This window comes from Mya arenaria, chromosome 15 (assembly GCF_026914265.1).
Source record: "Mya arenaria isolate MELC-2E11 chromosome 15, ASM2691426v1".
In the NCBI taxonomy this organism is placed as follows: Eukaryota; Metazoa; Mollusca; class Bivalvia; order Myida; family Myidae; genus Mya; species Mya arenaria.
This window is the reverse complement of record NC_069136.1, coordinates 3,311,773-3,331,146: the sequence shown is the minus strand read 5'-3', so window position 1 is coordinate 3,331,146 and position 19,374 is coordinate 3,311,773. Positions and strand designations below refer to the sequence as shown.

The window sequence follows — 19,374 nt, the reverse complement described above, 5'->3', positions numbered from 1 at the left end:
ATAATGGTTTAAGTCATAAAACATTATTTTTCAAACCGAAATATATAAAAATCTGCCATCTATATTTTTGTCTTCAATCTTTAATCATTGGTTTGCAGATATTTACGCGAAAACTTGCTCTTTCCAAGACAAAAAAAAAGTTGTGAAAATGGTATATCTGTGAGAGTGCAGCTTTAAGTCTGCAACATACAATTGTTGATTTGAAGAATCAACAACTGTGAATGAAAATTATCTGCCAAAATCAGACATTTTGTGGATTTAAAAAAATGCATTCGGCATCAATTGTCGGGTTCTTAATAGTTGTGAATTCTTTATCATTTGAAAGGCCTAAACCTTGCATAATACATTACAATTTGTCATATCAATGAATCAACAAAAATCATGTTTGATGAAAAGTACTGGTTTGACAGTCCTTTCAACAAATTGATACAATATGTGTTTTATTTTAGACATTTTAATGGTCTTAATGATGGTACATCAATTGCACATGGGCCTCAATTTCGTCAAACAATGGCAACCCTTCGAAGTAAAGGTTAAGACCTAAAGAAACAAGGAAAGGGAAATAAGTCCATGGCAGCAGACGCTATCAGCGACGCCGAAATAGATCGACTGTATGCATGCGGGGAACTGGAAAATCATAACCCAAGAAGCTTGATAAACACTCTCTGGTTTAATACGACCACCCACTTTGGGAAACGTGGTGGAGGCACTGAACATAGGTTAATATATTTTGTTGTACATGCTTTCAAAAATCGTAAAAGGTTTTGTAATAAAAGTTTATAATTTATTATTAGGGGTCACTATTACTCATTCCAATAGAAATACTTCAGACAGTATTTAGTAATGTATATGGAGAAAAACTATGTTTGAATTAAAATTCTGGATTTAATTTCTAAATATTTACCAGCTTAACTACATAATTCTGATGAAATACTTAATTTGGAAGTGTACTGGTGTCATTTTCAACCTTTTATTTCCTTGTGACCCTGAATGTCCAACGCTGAATTGTTTTAGGTAGCCAACACTTGTTTTGGAGTCACAATTGAAATAACTTAACTTGTTATAAATTTAAGGAATGATGTTGATTTACTTTATATATTAAGTGGAAAAAAGTGAACATTGAATAAACACCTTTGGGCTTTTCTTTACACATAAACATATATATGAAACAATGTTTAATAGTGCAAAATTACTATAGGCAATTGATGTGGGGAGATATTCAGCTGGGAATAGAGGGCACTGAGGAATTCTTGGAATTCAATGAGCGCCAAACAAACCCAGGACTGGTAGTGATACAAATAATGTATGCCGACAAAAACCCAGGATGTATGCCACTGGCACTGAAAGGTGCCCAGTGGTTACATACAAACAGTACGCTGACCACAGACCCATGAACCTTTCCGGTAAAATTATGTTATAAATATTCTGGGTTTCTTTTGAATATATTATTTTTGTCCAATATTTTTTTATTAACTTAAAAAAAATAATCAGATTATCAGATTTTAATGATCCCAATGGCACATTTGGATTTTTTCCGCAAAACAAGTCAATTGTAACCACGCCACCCTCCACCCAACCCCCCAGGTCCAGGGAATAGTGGAGACTTCGGTCAAGCCAAGCCCGGGTAAAATCCCCGCTCTGCAGAGACATAAATTGATAATAAACAAATGCCCCCGCACCCAGAGCGCTAAGCTAATTATGGCCCATTCCCCGCTCAATATTGGCCTACAGAAACAACCACTGCCTTCCCCGGGACTGCAGGGCCACCAGGAAGGCAAACACACGGCTAAATTCCCTGTTATACCCTAGGACATGGGGACGGCGTGGTTTCAATTGACTGGTGCATTAATAAAAAGTCATCACTACTACGTAATCAGATAAATATATATCAAAATATTCAAGATACCGTATTTTGTCTCACTATTATTGGGTTATCACTGATATAAATCCAAAAGCGCTGTTTATCTATACACGTTTCAAAATAGTTATATGAGAAATAACTGTTGATCATGAATTCACTTGCTTTTTTGCAGCTGATGATCATCCATTCTATCTGGCAGTGGTTACCAACAAAGTCAATCCTGCGGACCATGAACAATGGTTTGTGGCCGCGCCGATTGGTCGTAATAAGCTCGACAGCATCATGAAAACGATGGCCGAACGAGCAGAACTTCCAGCATTGATGAACGGGAAGAGGCTGACAAACACGAGTGCAAGAAAGAGACTTTGCCAAAAACTCTTGCAATCAAATGTACCCGATACTCAGGCTATTTTAATAACCGGTCACAAGAATGAAGGATATCTCAACAATTACAGAGTCCTGCCTAATGACCAAAGACAGTCCATTTCAAATTAACTGACCACTTCATCAGCTGACCAGAACGACATTCCTCGAAAAACAGAGCACGTCCCCATACCAACAACACAATCCCATAGCACTGTCACCTCAATTTCACACACTTAGTTAAAATTTCACTTCCGTGACCAACACTTTGTCCGTTTCTCAAAAAATTCCGGCCTTCTGTCTTTTTGCGAACACAACAATCACTGGTGGAACGTTTAACATTACAATTTACAATGATAGCAATCCTAAGTAGTTCTGAAAAGCCATTCGATTCCATAAAATTTGTTTTCTTTCCACATATTTAGTCGTTGGTGTTGTACAATAGCATATTAAAGATGGCGAATGTGTACCTTCCCGCGAGGACGTCCAAGATAAAGCATCAATCATGTGTATGCGGTACGGAAAGAAAAATGTGACCCTCGGGCACGTTGCGTCACCGGTAACTCGGCCTCGTTACCGGCTTCCGCACACGCCCTCGGGTCGGATTTTCCTATCCGTACCGCATACACATCAAAGATACTTATAGTATTTTATGAGCGAAAAAAATATCGTTAAAGTGTAGAAAACAATATAGCCCAGTCACGACTGGGTTTCGACAGCTTGAAATTTTCCTGCCAGGGATTTCGTTATGGAATACTCAAAAGCAGATATTTGCAGGATGTAGAGCTTAGAACAGCAGACTTTGCCAAGCATAAGACCTGGTAGCGACTTGTAGCATTAAGCAATCAAACAATAAGGCAATAACAAGACTGGTTGCATGGTTAGCGTTATACCTTGTCCGGAACAGGTAGGGTAGGTGGTTTCTTTTTTGGTACTTCTTTTATGAAGCTTTGTGCTTTATGCATCATTGGATAATGGCGTACAAAGTACAAAGCTTTTTCAACAACATTTTAAACTACATGATATGTATATGTTTTACGAAAAGTGTTTGTTTTTACCTTTTGACTATCAAAACGTTAGGTTTGGTGCCTAATTCGTTGGTAGGAACAGGAATCCCGAAACAGAAATATTGTTTTTAGGCAATCAGTCGCAAGACCATCCGCGATTTAAATGTAATAGAACATCAGTATTGGTTTAACACAGGAATCGGACCCTGAAGCTTATAAATGTTTTAGCGTTCGAGCAAAAATAAATTAGAATAATTTATAAAATAATCAGATCATTAAAGCTCGCGAAAACGAAACATAAAATGGGCAGGATTGGATTTAATATCATGTATACGTATTTAATTAATATATGTGTTTGCATGTTACTCAATCCGATTATCTGATTATATTAATCGGAACCATGTAGTACCGAATATGGGAAGAGGCAACCTACAAAAAAAACCTATCACTTCTTTATATGATTGAAAATGAATTTCATTATTCATAGAATTTAATTTAAAAATCATCTGCGATATAGGACACCCATGCACGTCCCAATGTTCCACATCATCATACGCCCCTTCGGTTATCCATTTGAGACATGCACGTTCTTTCTACGTGCATAAGCGTCAATACGAATACAACTTACATCAATGAAATGGCAGAAAGGTAATACTTTAGTACTTGTTTTAATCATTAGGAATATCAAATTTCGCGGACGATTTATCCGCCTGATGCTTCACTCTTCCTTTAATAGATGTGTCAGCCATTTAGGTTGTATTCTTATGAAAGATACCTATGTGACACAATGGAATGAAGCAGTTAATAGCTCAACAAGTCTTACTCTATTTCGTGCAGTGAAATCCACTTTTGAAATGTCTTGCTACCTGAACAATTGTTGACAATGTTAAACACAGACATGCGTTAAGCAAAATGAGATTATCCTCTCACAGGCTAAAATAGAAGAAGGCCGTTATAGGAATATTCCCCGACATGAAAGGAGATGTGATGAATGTTTATTAAATGACATTGAAGATGAATATCCTTTTGTACTGATATGGGATATATAAAAACACTTAAGAGATCATTATATACCTAGTTATTATCGAACACGACCTAGTATTTAACAAGTATTACTCTTCTTAACTCTACGAAGAGGTCGTTGTTACACACACTTTTTACTATTAAGGCAATTCAGATCAGAGACAATATATTTCATATTACAGCCTAACTTAAACTGGATGTTATTGATCTCTCCTTGTTGTTTCTTTTTCTTTGTATTCATGTTGATTTATATATCCTGTTGTGCATGCTATGATGATTGTTTTGATGATCATAAGCTGTATATGCTTGTATCTAAATAAATGTTCTGTTCTGTTTTACCAAAGGTTAAATCTAAATGGCTATGGGCTTGTGCACTTCGCTCACTCTGTCCATTCTTAATCATTACGATTTTACTCATGTTATTTAACTATTACGTTGAATACATGTAGAAATTTAAGACAATTTTTATTGTAAATGACCTGCAGTGTTTAGGAAGGTTCAAACAGTATGTAGTATGCTCATAAATGTAATTCAAGGTGATTAGAAAGTGGCTTAAAATAAGAAAACAATCTAAACGACTGCATATTGACCTTAACAAGACAAGAATCAGCTTCAAAGGACAAAATAATGATACGATTATCTAAAAGGTAGCATAATGAATAGAAACAATATGTGGAAATGGAATACATGGACATAGAAAAAGCCGCTATTTTAATGCAATTACATGTAAGTACGATTATTTTGTCAGGAATAAACTATGAATACACACAATCCGTTTAGAAAACTTGAATACTTATTACTTTGCTTCAATAATTATATTATTTTAAAAATGGGTAGTATACGAAGATTCCCACAAAGCAGACAAGTCACAATTTATTGATAGTTTAATGTCCCATCATGTTTAAGTAATGTTGACTTATTTTTGTATGTATCTGCTAAAATATTCTATTAACGTTTTTGCCATTTTCCCCCTAAACGATAAATAAATGCATTTATCGCAATTGCAAAACAAACGTATTATCCTAACTTAGTGCGCACAAAGTCATCACAAAACTGCATATCACGTGACTTTCTGAATATCTAACACTCTATGATGCTTTTTATACTAATAATTCGCATTTTTAAACTAAGAAATATTTTGTTTAAATTTCAAACTTGGCATACTTACACTGTTACTTTCATGAAATATTTCACTTGAAAGCTAAGTTAAATTCAACATTTATATTTAATTATTCGAAGTGTGAACCTCGGGATTTTAGAAGATACTTTATGGGACTCTATCATAGTTATGTACACACTTTTTTCTCTAGTAATGTTAACCGTAGTGGCACTGGGACATTAATGATTTATATAAACAAACCTATTGTTTTTGTCATAAAATAAAAGCACCGAGATGAAGATCGGGGCAATATATTTACAAAGGTAGACGTGTAAACTCATTAAAACACATGTAGTATACAGCATGGTCTACTTAGGTTAAGTTTTTATAACATGTCTTCTGAACAGTAGTGGTAAGGTTTCAAAAAATAAGTCTTTGAATTAAAAAATTAGATTTCAAACAACTTTTCTATAGCTGCAAAAGTATTAGTGCAGAACAACTTAAAATAAACATATTTAAAAAAATAAACGGTCAGAAAGTGTATATGCATGAAGTGAACGTTATTTACCAAACGGTTATGATAATTCGAAGGACAAAAGGACAGACGTTATTTCAAAAAACACGAAACAGAGGAATCGATGCACAGTGATCCTCTTAAAACTTATTATCATGCTCAAAAGATGTAAAGAGTTATATGTAATTTACAAGGAAAATATAAAGCATGGCAAACTTAAATGTTTCTTTCATATAAGGTTTCGTAAACGCAAATCTTGATACTTACTGGAGCAGTATAAATATATAAGCAGCATAACTGTTCATGGTTGCATTTAATCCGTTTCAATTGTTTCAACAGATAGAAGTTATACAGTAATATATCTAGCAGAGTTTTTAAGGATGACTCATTCGAAAGTGCAAACACGTTTTAAAATTTTCCCATCAGACTCGCCTGAACCCAGAGTCAATTATGCACCTGGCATGACCTGCAACCTGCGTATCTCCTCGTTAAGGGCAATCATGGTTCCAGCAAAGGTATGCTAGTATGTAGCGGTTTATGTTTTGTCATGAAACTAATTAGTTTTACAAACAACTAATTAAACCTATAGTTAACCTACGCAAAACTACCGTAGTTCGTACACAAAAATCTACGCCCTCCCCCCTTGTTGTATGATTGCTTTAATGGTTTAAGTTAAGGATTCCTTATTGGTCGCAATTAATACAACTAATGGACCTCACTCGACGTTTCTGCATCTTTTTCGTTGACTGTCACTAAAATCACGTCACGCTATCTAAATGCATATTCGATCTGAATAAAGTTTATTACCGTCACAATTGTCCGCATGAAGAGTAGTGACTCTCTCCCCGTGCCCAAACCGTGTAAGCGCGTAATCCACAAGCGAGATTACTAGCATCTGGCCCATGTATTTCACCTCCATCCTTTAATATGGTATTGGAAGGGCGTCGCTCCGCGACCCAAATAGATGAACTTTTCTGTAAAAACATCAACATTTTGCTAAAAAATCAGAACTTGTTTTCGGATATCAACTAGTAAGAAGTAAGAATTTGCCATAAATTAACATATGAAAGCAAATACACTTATTTGGACGCAAAGGTCGGGATCCTTTAAAATACTGCTGCTAAATGAAAGCATTTGATGTATTACCTAGGAGTGACAAAGTACAAACGATCCATCTGGCGACTGTGTTCTGACAGGCACAAGTTCTGAGCAAAGTCGAATGTGTAATGTGCGTGCTGAAAATCAGTTAAGCATGGCTTGACTGCCTCCGTCGAAGTACACTAGAAGAGCAAACATAAATAGTGTAACAGCACGAAGTCCTTATTTCGATATAATTTTTAATTATAATCTGACCATAATAAAAACATCAATATTAAACAAATACCTTGGGTTCTATTCTGTTCGCAATGATGTGTCTCTCGAGACTTGTTGCAGCAGCCAGCTTTTCGTTGTTTGTCGTGGCATCACCAACATTTTCCGTGTCATCTCGCACGTGAACCACACGTCCTTTTTGGGGATTGACGATCTGTTAAAGAATTAAATAATACATGACAAAATTCTTCAAGGTTAGCACTCAGGTTGTTAATGTTTCAATAAACACGGAGCCAGAAAAGAATACAATTATTTTGAATAAAACGATATGACCATTGCATTCGTAATGTAGTACATATAAAAGTTTTAAAGTTTTTTTTGTAGTACCGCTTTACATCGTCATTGCAAAAAGCTTTTTTTGAAGTTTTGTTCTTAAAAGATGTTTTGACTACCCTCTAATTATTTTTACAAGTAAATCAATTTAAGGATTTTATATGGAAAAAGGTTGTTATATTCATTAAAAACGAAATCATATAGAGAAAATCCTAAAATAATTTATAATATGCATGTACCAAAATACAACTGTGTATGCACATTGGATAGGCTAACGTTTTAAAGACTTTGAATGGCCAATTATTGGAAGACAATATATACATCCGCTGCACTCCGTTAAGTTTCTATGAAATTCAACAATGTTCAGACAAAACTATGTACATAAAGCTGATAAAATGAAAATGTGAATACCTTGCAGCATTATATGCATAGTACTACTTGCCTTAATGTTTAGAAAAAGCTCATGCCACAATTTGCAGAGTGTCCTATATTTAATACATCTTGAGGCTGCTTCCACGCATGACTACTCATATAATTCATGCATTACGTCTTTGTGGTGGAGCTGTGGAGAAACACTGGGGCAATTTCAAGTATATTTCATGAATGGAATTATACTTATTTCTAAATCGTCCATCTTTCAACCTTCTGATACATCGCTGAATCAACAATTTTGCAAGGTTTGCAAAAAACAGAACTTTTTAAACCGTTACTTTTGTTGGACTTATGTATATACCTCCGCATTTTTCGGGAGTTTTCTTCCATTTCCGCCAATATCTGCGAAATGCGATAAAGTTCTTGACATCATAGTACCAGTTTTATTAAAGCAACAACAAAAGGTTGTATGGTTGAATATCGACATCTGTCTCCTTATTATTACGATTAAATATGATGCATATACATGTATGAGGTAGCTTTAAAGTAATAGAAACAAATTTGTTAATCTCGACAAAGGACAACTATAGACTGATGTATACAAACAACATGCTAATAATTATAACAAACATACTCACTTTTAGTGCGTGTCACAATAAACGTATATAATAACGTTATACAGTTTAATATGATCATTACTTTGTACCATCGAGCTTAAAATGCCATCATTTGTGGCACTTTAATAATGTTCGTTATTTTTTCCAAAGAGAATAAAGAACACCTGAAGTTGTTGGGTATTTATATACATATAATTAGGCACACATAACCATTTATTTAGTTAAATGTTCGTATATTTGTAATTTGATATAACAGTGTTTATATTAAAGAACTTGCTTTAATATCTTAAACATTTCAATTTGTAATGATACCAGGTCTAAGTTTTAATATTGTGGTTATCTCCCTTTGACCATTCATGATTATTGAAAGTAAAATGACCTGTGACCTTTTGTGGTCACCAGGTGTGACCAGTTCTTTGCTTAGTTTTGGAGGGAATTTGAGGTCATTGTTCACCTGACTTCTGTGGTAGCCACTACTGGTAGGCACAGCTGATGCATTTTATATGATGTAACTTTCAAGACATTTCAAGAGGTTAGTCATGATATTATTTCTAGTTCTTTATGATTGCAGTTAAAATTGTTGTTTGTATTTAAATTGTAGTTATTGCATTGTTTTACAATTCAACATGGCGGCATATAAATGTATATTGTGTATTCTTGGTATGAAGATACCACATTCTTCTGTGCACTTATCACATTCTTATTTTTACAACCAGACAGACTAACACGGGCACAGTTTGGATGATGCAGAACGGAGAGTGAGGTGTAGTAATCGACTACCCGATCCACAATCGGTATGTAAAATGTATTGTTGCTGTGTTAGTTTTGTGCTTTATGTGTTTTATAGTTTTCTATGTATTTTAGCAATGATCACGGCCACTAGATTATCTCAGCTAAACTATTCAATTGAGTTGAATAGTTGTTATGACTTATATTTTATTTAGAAGTCATTAATTTATTTCTATTGATAATATATATGAATTACTATGTATTAATTCTTTATATTATGCTTATGATTGTTATTCTGTATTTTCAGAGTACGTCATATTATACTACTCGTATTGGATATTATGCTACATTAAAAGTTGAAGTGTGAGCAGCTTTGAGTTTCCTAAGAACACCACGCTAGGATATATAATGAGCCTTTAACTGACAAGCTAGTCCGGAAATATTGGCGCCCAACCATATGGAATATTCTAGCAACATTTAAGTCCCAGTGTTACATCTATATCAGTCTGTTTCTAAACTTTCCTTAAAAATTTATACAACGAAAACATATCTGATTGTTTCAAATTCCTCAGGAGCGAACTTAACTCACATAAAGAGTAAGATATTTGAGCTGAGGAATAGTTTTCAAGAAGAAAACTTAATAACTTTATGTATGGTTGAGGACACTCATTTTAGTGCTAGGGAGGAAGAGTGACGGGCATTTACTCAATATTATATATTGGGAGGACATTTCGGACGTTGGAACATAGGACACTTTGGTTGTGAGAACTTCGCCGATACGGTCGTTGGAGCCCAGGAACGTTTCGGAGCCTATGACATTTTCGTTCGTTAGAGTGCATCAGGATACATCAGGATAGGAACCAGGAGGACATGTTTTAAAAGTGAACACTGAACATTGTGTTATATAGTGACATTTTATCTAGTGGCCATATTTACAGTTTTCCTAAACAACAGCGTGTGAGTACCATTGTTAAAACAGTATTCAAATATTGCAGTTTCCTTTTTTTCTTTTCAAAAAAAATCCATTTATTATAACGGTTTTATTCCGGAGTTGACTGCAATGCTTGATATTGTTGATATTTTAATGTGAGATAGTGTAGTCTGAATGAAAAGAAAGTCACTTGCATGTTAAAATAATTAATTTCCATCTAAAAGGTGAAGGCTTAACGGTGAAGGTCTTGTTTTACTAAGTTTCTCATCTATTAAAAAGCAACTTTCTCTCTGATATTTTTTTCAAAAACATTTACATGCTTATGCCGCTATTTTGAATTAGAAACTACTCTATCTATTTAATTTCGAATTACATTTGACTGCAATCATTTAAGGTATTTACCGTCCGTGAATTGCTTACATTTTGACTAATTGAAGGGAATTTTATGATTTTATTTCATATTGGTAGAGCACCTGGTAGTAGGCCTTAAATATTAATTTTAATCACTGGTGTATTTCTTTGAAATCGAGTGTAATTACTATTTCGGTTGTGTATTGGTTTCATTTGACAGATGTAATCAAATCTCTTAGCTGATTGAGGTCACATTCCAGAGTCACATGTTTCTGTGTTACTGAATATTTCCTGCATTCTGATTGGCCGGTGAACATTTTGCTGAATAATTTCTAATTTCTGATTGGCTGTTAACTTACGTCATAACAGAGTTCCTCCTTTACTGCATTGTGATTGGTTGACATATGACATTGACATTGAACTCGGACAGAGACTCTGTTTGTACATTATACTTGACAGTGGAGAACATTTAGGCTGACATTGATTGAATAAGACAATTATTTGATCATCAATTACTTTGATGAAAAAGAAAAAAAAGATAGTTTGAATTATTTGTAGTTTGTAGTAGTAGTAACATATACATTTAGAAAATAGGATAGCTATTTGATAATATTTAAAGAAATATTTATTTTATAATTGTGATAAATAAATACATACACAGCTGGTAGAAATGAAATTTATTTAATTAAATTTCTGTTATACCAGTGGCTGAAGATTAAATAAATCAGTTGGATTACACCGTTGAACCGTGGGAAATGTAACTGGTGTTTACATTCACATTTCTCTTCATTAGATTGAAAGTTGAATTATATCAAATAAAACTTTAGTTTAATCATTGGAAATTCATTGTATTATAAATAAATACTTTGATACTTTATCATTTAGCTTTGAGAAATGTAATTGTAGAAACAATTACTGTTCTTACAGCTGCCAAATAGGATTAATTTCTGAAATTACCTTATCATTGCATGAATATATAACAGTTCGGATTATTGAGGAAATTACTTAACTAATTTGGATTAATTTAGAAATAATTTAATTTATAATTCTTTAATTTCTGAACTTTGATTTTTGAAATTAATTATTAATTACTAATTTATATTAGAATATAAAATTATTTAAATTATTTGATAGTTTTGCATTTTTATTTGTGTTCAATCTTTAATTTTTTTTTACTATGTTGGAATTAATTTTGCTGGAACACTTTGACTAGATATTTATGTAATGCAACCAATTGACCTGATGATTTTCTGGTGATATTTTGCCTGAAATAACTTTGTGCATTTCATGCAGGGTATTGATTGATGATACTTAGATGATGAATAGGCTATTGATTTAATTTGGTAATTTGAAAACTTGTGTTTTCTGCGGGCAGTTATTGTCCCTTATGCTGTTTAGGGAAATTGTCAGGCAAGATTTTATTTTTGTTACATTTTAATGACTTGAGCTGTGTTGGATGCATACATTGGTTATTGTAATTTGTAATAAAAGAGTGTCATTTTGATAATTAGGAATTATGTCAGAGGTTGATGAACTTGTTGATCCTGAGGTTGGAAAGTTGAATGAGGCAACTGGGTTTAAAGTAACTGATGATGATGTAAAAATGTTGCAGGCGTTGCATTTGTTTGGCATTAAGCCCAAGGTTGATGCTGCGGATGATATCGGGAAATTAATGCAAGCATTTGGAGGGAAGGTTGACTCAGAGGATAAGAAAGATGGAATTGGGGCAATGAAAGGATCTACATATCACTATCCGAAATTATCCACCTTTTATGGAGAAGAGGGAAAGGATCAGGTTACATGGGCTACATTTAGATATGAAGTTGAAGGTCTAATGAATTCAAGTGGGTTTACTGAAGATCAGGTACTCTTAGGAATTAGACGCGCGCTTAAGGGCGAAGCGGGTGATCAAAATAGAAGGTTAGGCCCAGGAGCAAATTTACATTTTGTGCTTAAAGAGTTAGAAAACGAGTATGGCACTCTAGAATCTAGAGAGAGTATTATACGGAAATTATATTCTTGTGAACAGAAAGAAAGTGAAACAATTCATTCATTCGCCACTCATTTAGAAGATTTGTTTGATAAAGCTGTAAATTCAAATGCTATGAAGAGGTCTGACAAGAACTTTTTGAAAGAATTACTGTATTCTGGCCTCAAGCAGGAGATTAAACATTTATTAGTGTACCAGAGGGAACGTATGACATCATATGAAGACTTCAAGAAAGCAGCAAGAAAACTGGAGTCAGAATTGAGGGGAATCAAGAGCCCTGAGCATAGAAAGCCCTGCAAGCCGGCAGTATACACTGAGAAGAGGTCCAAAGAGGCTGAAGAATTGGCGGAAGTGAAACAGCTGCTCCTTAAACTTAGCCAGAGAATGGATGAGAGAGATAAGAAGGATGAGAAGAAGGAAGAAGACCATAGGACATGGGAACCAAACTATAGCCAAAGAGGTGCTAGTTATGGTGGATATAGGGGTAATGGTGGAGGCAGAGGCAGAGGAAACTACAAGATAAAGACCCCTATAGCTGCAAAGAACTTTCAACCAACCTGCTATATATGCAATGAGAAGGGACATGTGCATAGAAATTGCCCAACTATATTGCAACAGGTGGTTTGTGGACTGTGCAGGAAGAAGGGCCCCTTTGGTAAAGATTTCCCAAAGGCCTAAGTGCTCAGGATGTGGGATCGAACCTGGGTACGTCTTCTGTAGGTCTCAAATTAGTAGGTGAAACCAATGAAGTGTCAGTACTTCTTAATGGCGTTGAAGTTAAAGCTCTTTTAGACACAGGTAGTTGTGTGAGTGTTGTTGCAGAAACTTTTTACAAGAATAACTTAGCACATTTATCTATTAACCCTATAGGTGATATATTGCACATTGAGTGTGCAGATGGCAACAACCTACCATATGTTGGTTATATTGAGGTTGAACTGGAAATAAGTTCTGGGTTACCAAAAGCAACACCACAGTTTTGTCTTTTATTAGTTACTCCTGACACTTCTTACTCCTCAAGTACCCCAGTCATATTAGGAACAAATATTTTGCAAGAGTTATTACATGAATGTGAAGAAAACTTTGGGGCACAGTTTTTACAAAGAGCTAAATTACATAGTCCATGGTATTTTAGCTTCAGGAGTATGGCCATCGGTGCTAAGCGGTTAGAGCAAAATAAGGGTAGGATCGCGGCGGTCAATTATGCCTCTTCACAAAAGATAACTTTAAGGCCAAATCAATGCATTGATGTGATAGGTTACTTAGATAAAGAACTTGATTATCCGACCACAACTGCTATGTTGCACGAAACTAAGGAAAGTACATTGCATCCTTTCATAGACGTTACACCATCATTGATATGTTATAATTACAAGCATAATGGTGAAGTCAAAGTAAGTTTAAGTAACATGTCAACACAGACAGTTACCATTCAGCCAAGAACTTTACTTTGTGAATTACAACCTGTGTCTGTGGCGGATGAAGTTTTAGATAGGCAAACTACCAAAAGCAACACTGTACCTTTGGATACATTGAACATTGATGAGGATAAGATGCTGGATGAGGGTCAGAGAGATAGGTTAAGGAAACATTTACAATCACATGTTGAAATGTTTGCTACTAGTGATATTGATATAGGGATGTGTAATTTTATTAAACATAGAATAGACTTAGCAGATCCAACACCATTTAAACAACGTCATAGGAGGATTCCACCTGCCATGATGCAAGAAGTTCGACAGCATATAGAACAATTATTGGCATGTGATATCATCAGACCTTCTAAGTCACCATGGACTTCCAATGTTGTTTTAGTACGGAAGAAAACGGGTAAGTTAAGGTTATGTGTCGACAATAGAATGTTGAATGATCGCACTATTAAGGATTCATTTGCACTCCCTAGAATTGAGGAAATATTTGATAGTTTGCATGGTGCTAGATATTTTTCAACATTGGATATGAAATCTGGATATCATCAAGTTGAAATTGAAGAAGAGCATAAGCCTAGAACAGCATTTACTGTTGGAACAGTGGGGTTCTATGAGAACAATCGCATGCCGTTTGGTTTAACAAATGCACTAGCAACCTACCAGCGTCTAATCCAGGAATGCCTAGGAAGCTTGAATGGCACCATATGTCTTGTTTACCTTGATGATGTAATCATTTTTAGTGAAAAATTTGATCAACATTTAGAAAGATTATACATTGTTCTGCAAAGACTTCAATCTTGAAGCTTGCCCCTAAAAAATGTCACCTCTTTAAGCCAAAGATAAACTTTCTAGGCCACATTGTTGGGAGTGAGGGCATTGAAACTGACCCTGAGAAAATTGATAAAGTGAAGAGTTGGCCCATTCCATCAAATCATGATGAGTTGCGTTCGTTTCTTGCTTTTGCCGGTTATTACCGAAGATTTATTCAAGATTACAGCAAAATCACAAGGCCACTTTCAGAATTATTACCCCCTACGTCGACGAAGAAGGGTACCAAGAAGGTAGCACCGGTTTGGAAGTGGACGCATGTCGAACAGGAGGTCTTTGACAAGGTTAAGAGTATTCTCTCCTCTCCACCTATTCTGGCATATCCGGATTTTTCACGTCCTTTCGAGCTTCACACGGATGCATCGACCAAGGCCCTTGGTGCTGTTTTATACCAGGAAAGCCAGGGGGTGAAACGAGTTATCTCATATACCAGTAGAGCACTTAACAAATCTGAGAGGAATTACAGTGCTTTTAAGCTGAAGTATTAAGCCTTGAAGTGGGCTGTCACTGAAAAGTTTGCTGACTATTTAACAGCCAACCACTTCACTGTCCTAACAGACAACAACCCCCTTACACATATAAGTGCAAAGCTCGACGCCACAGGGCAGCGCTGGGCATCTGCCTTAGGTCATTATTCCTTTGATATTGTGTATAGGGCTGGTCATAAGAATGGAGATGCTGATGGCATGAGTCGTTTTCCCTATGAGAAGCTTGACAGACCCAGATCTTGTAAGAATTAGGGATACTACTGTTAAGGCTATTTGCTCTGCCATGCATATTACGACCCCATACATTGAAACTTTGACAGCTCTCAACATCAACCTCGTTGACATACTTGAAGAACAGGGTCAAGTTTTAGCACAGAAGGAGGTGAGGGAGATCAGAGCTTTGCAAAGGCAAGATCCAACAATTGAACTGTGGAGGAGAGCAGTAATTGACTATGTACTTCAAACAAAGAATTTGACAAAACCAGACATGATTATGAGAAAACAGTTCAAGTATTTGTTCATGAAAAGAGGAATCTTATTAAGGAAGATACAAGAGGACAATAAAACTATTGAACAGTTAGTCATACCTGAAGTATGTAGAGAAGAGATATTGAGAGGTTTGCATAACGACGTGGGACACCCGGGAGTAGAGAGGACATTAAGACTTCTCCGGGAACGTTTTTATTGGCCTGGAATGACTACTGATGTAGAGCATTGGGACAGGTGTCTGAGACGCAAAGTTAGAACATGCAAAGAGCACCCCTCATTAGTGTAACCACTACATATCCCCTTGAGTTGGTTTGTATGGACTACCTAACTTTGGAGCCTGCAAAAGGGGTTGGGAATATTTTGATCATTACAGATCACTATACCAAGTTTGCTCTTGCTGTTCCAACAAGAAATCAAACTGCCAAGACAGTGGCAGAAGCTCTCTATAATGAGTTTATTGTGCACTATGGCATATCAACTCGGCTTCACTCGGACCAAGGTGCAAATTTTGAGAGTGGGCTCATTAAAGAGTTATGCCACATAATGAACATTAAGAAGAGTCATACGACTCCATACCATCCGCAAGGTAATGCTGGTCCTGAAAGATTTAACCGAACTTTGCTGAACATGTTAGGGACACTTGAAACAAGCCAGAAATCTGATTGGAAGAAGTATGTAAACTCACTTGTATTTGCATATAATTGCACACCTCATGAATCCATACAATTCTCTCCATTTCAGCTGATGTTCGGCATAAAACTACGCTTGCCCATTGATGCTGTGTATGATAAAGCCAGAGAAGAGCCTGAGACCAAGAAGAAGCAGTCAGACTATGTAGATGATCTCAAGGAACGCATGGAGGGCCATTGTTGACAGGCATTTGATTGCTACAAAGGCAAAACAGCAGAAATTTTACAACAGGAAAGCAAAGGTAGTGAAGATTTCTGTTGGAGACAAAGTCCTTGTGAAGAGAGTGTCTTTCGATGGGAAACACAAGCTTGTGGACCGTTATGAGGAAGACATTTACCTCGTTGAAGAACAGCCTCGAGATGAGATACCCATGTATCGTGTGAGATGTGGGGACAAAGTGAAGACCCTTCATAGAAATCTTCTTTTCTTGTTGCCCAACCAAGATAGTAATGAAAATGAAGAGGTCATTGGCAGTATTGGCATGGAAAGTATTGAAAAGGATGGATCCATCATAGAAGATAAGGAGAAGAGTGACGTCACTAAGGAAGAGGACTCGGATAGTGAAGATGGAGAAGGACTCGTATGGATTACGGGCCTTGATGTGGACGCTCATCCTCCTGACACAGACCGAAGTCTAGTAAATGATTATGGTAATCAACAAGGAGCTGATGTTAGTGAGCCTGACACGGATCAAGTAACGTTGATTAAATCAGATGATAGTGTTGCCAAGGAAGATGAGGATGTTGACGAAGACCAGGGAGTACCTGCTACCATTGAAGTAGTGGAAGAGCCTACAGCTGAAGAAGACACTGCAGTTGATGCTGGAGAACCACCTGATGAAGTGGAAGAACAACAACACCCTGATATCGAGGAAGCTGCTAAGAACATCAACGAAGGTAGAACTGTTGAAAGACATGATAGTGTAAGAGATATCGATCAACCACCAATAGAAAAGACATCACAAGAAAAGGGTATAGATTCACTTGAAGAAAATCCTGAGAGGGATAAAGATATTCCTGTACCACAACCAAGACGTTCAACCAGGGAGCGAAGACCACCAACCCGATTGGGGGACTACCACATTAACCAGATGGTGCCCATGGATGACAAGGTCCAAGCAGTTAATGTGCTAGTTGAATCTGGTATACTCAATAAAGTGAATAGTAGTATTGCTCATAAACTACTTGATGCAATTTAAAAAAGTAACTGACCTATTTGTTATTTACTATGTACTTTGACATGTGTTTTTTTAGAAAAAATGTCATTGAAATGTTTACATTTCCTTTTACTATGTAACATATCAACATTTGAAGCAGAAATGTGTGATTGAATACATTGGCAACGCGAAGACGCATTCCTTTTTTTAGACGGGGAAGGAGTGTTTATAGATAATACTGAAGTATTTCTGATAGGAGCAGGGGGTTTGTTCTTTGTGCAGAATGACCTAGTTGAGGTGGAAGTAGTCTGCAAAATGTAGTATACTTTAGTTATAGAAGTAGTGTATTAGTAGAAAGGTAGTAATTGAGTAAGCACAATGATGATATGTTCATTTTTATTTTTGTATTTATTGACAACAGTTTGACATGACTATACCTTGACATTTACGTCACACATATAAGGATTAATGACGAGACGTCATTTTTGACTGTAGGGGAGTGTGTAACCAGGTCTAAGTTTTAATATTGTGGTTATCTCCCTTTGACCATTCATGATTATTGAAAGCATAATGACCTATGTGACCTTTTGTGGTCACCAGGTGTGACCAGTTCTTTGCTTAGTTTTGGAGGGAATTTGAGGTCATTGTTCACCTGACTTCTGTGGTAGCCACTACTGGTAGGCACAGCTGATGTATTTTATATGATGTAACTTTCAAGACATTTCAAGAGGTTAGTCATGGTATTATTTCTAGTTTTTTATGATTGTAGTTGAATTGTTGTTTGTATTTAAATTGTAGTTATTGCATTGTTTTACAATTCAACATGGCGGCATATAAATGTATATTGTGTATTCTTGGTATGAAGATACCACATTCTTCTGTACACTTATCACATTCTTATTTTTACAACCATACAGACTAACACGGGCACAGTTTGGATGATGCAGAACGGAGAGTGAGGTGTAGTAATCGACAACCCGATCCACAATCGGTATGTAAAATGTATTGTTGCTGTGTTAGTTTTGTGCTTTATGTGTTTTATAGTTTTCTATGTATTTTAGCAATGATCACGACCACTAGATTATCTCAGCTAAACTATTCAATTGAGTTGAATGGTTGTTATGACTTATATTTTATTTAGAAGTCATTAATTTATTTCTATTGATAATATATATATGAATTACTATGTATTAATTCTTTATATTATGATTATGATTGTTATTCTGTATTTTCAGAGTAAGTCATATTATACTACTCGTATTGGATATTATGCTACATTAAAAGTTGAAGTGTGAGCAGCTTTGAGTTTCCTTAGAACACCACGCTAGGATATATAATGAGCCTTTAACTGACAAGCTAGTCCGGAAATAGTAATGTTCTTATAACATTTCCAAGTCCATTAAATAAAGAACTTGCTTCAATATCTTAAACAGCTCAATTAGTCATTTTCTTATAACATTAGTATATTTAAAATAAAAGTCCATTTTAAATAAAATGAAACAGAAAAACAAATCTTTCTCTTTCGCATCGAGTCCGCAAAATCAAGGCATATTAGGTATTGCTCTATCCTGGAGCTTCCGGGAGTATTAGTCAATATATTTCTACTTAGATGAATAGTTTCGCCTGGTCAACACTAAGTCACGTTTTGATGCTGACGTAAACAGTGTACTAGTTTGTAATTCTGCGACCATATAGTAACACGCATTTAATGATTTTTATACAAATTCAATGCCAATAAATTTATGTCGTTAACACTAAAGTTCCGAACAGCCATTTAGAATCCGAGGTATGT

General features: G+C 35.6%; 1 protein-coding gene across 1 annotated transcript; it reads left to right on the top strand.

Moving 5' to 3' along the window:
• Positions 1 to 621: 621 nt before the first annotated feature.
• Positions 622 to 2,377, top strand: LOC128219726 (uncharacterized). The gene is made up of 3 exons (XM_052927673.1): positions 622 to 719; positions 1,199 to 1,403; positions 2,034 to 2,377. The coding sequence occupies exons 2-3, from the start codon at positions 1,325 to 1,327 to the stop codon at positions 2,354 to 2,356; spliced, it is 402 nt and encodes a 133-aa protein (XP_052783633.1). The 5' UTR covers positions 622 to 719; positions 1,199 to 1,324; the 3' UTR covers positions 2,357 to 2,377.
• Positions 2,378 to 19,374: the final 16,997 nt, after the last annotated feature.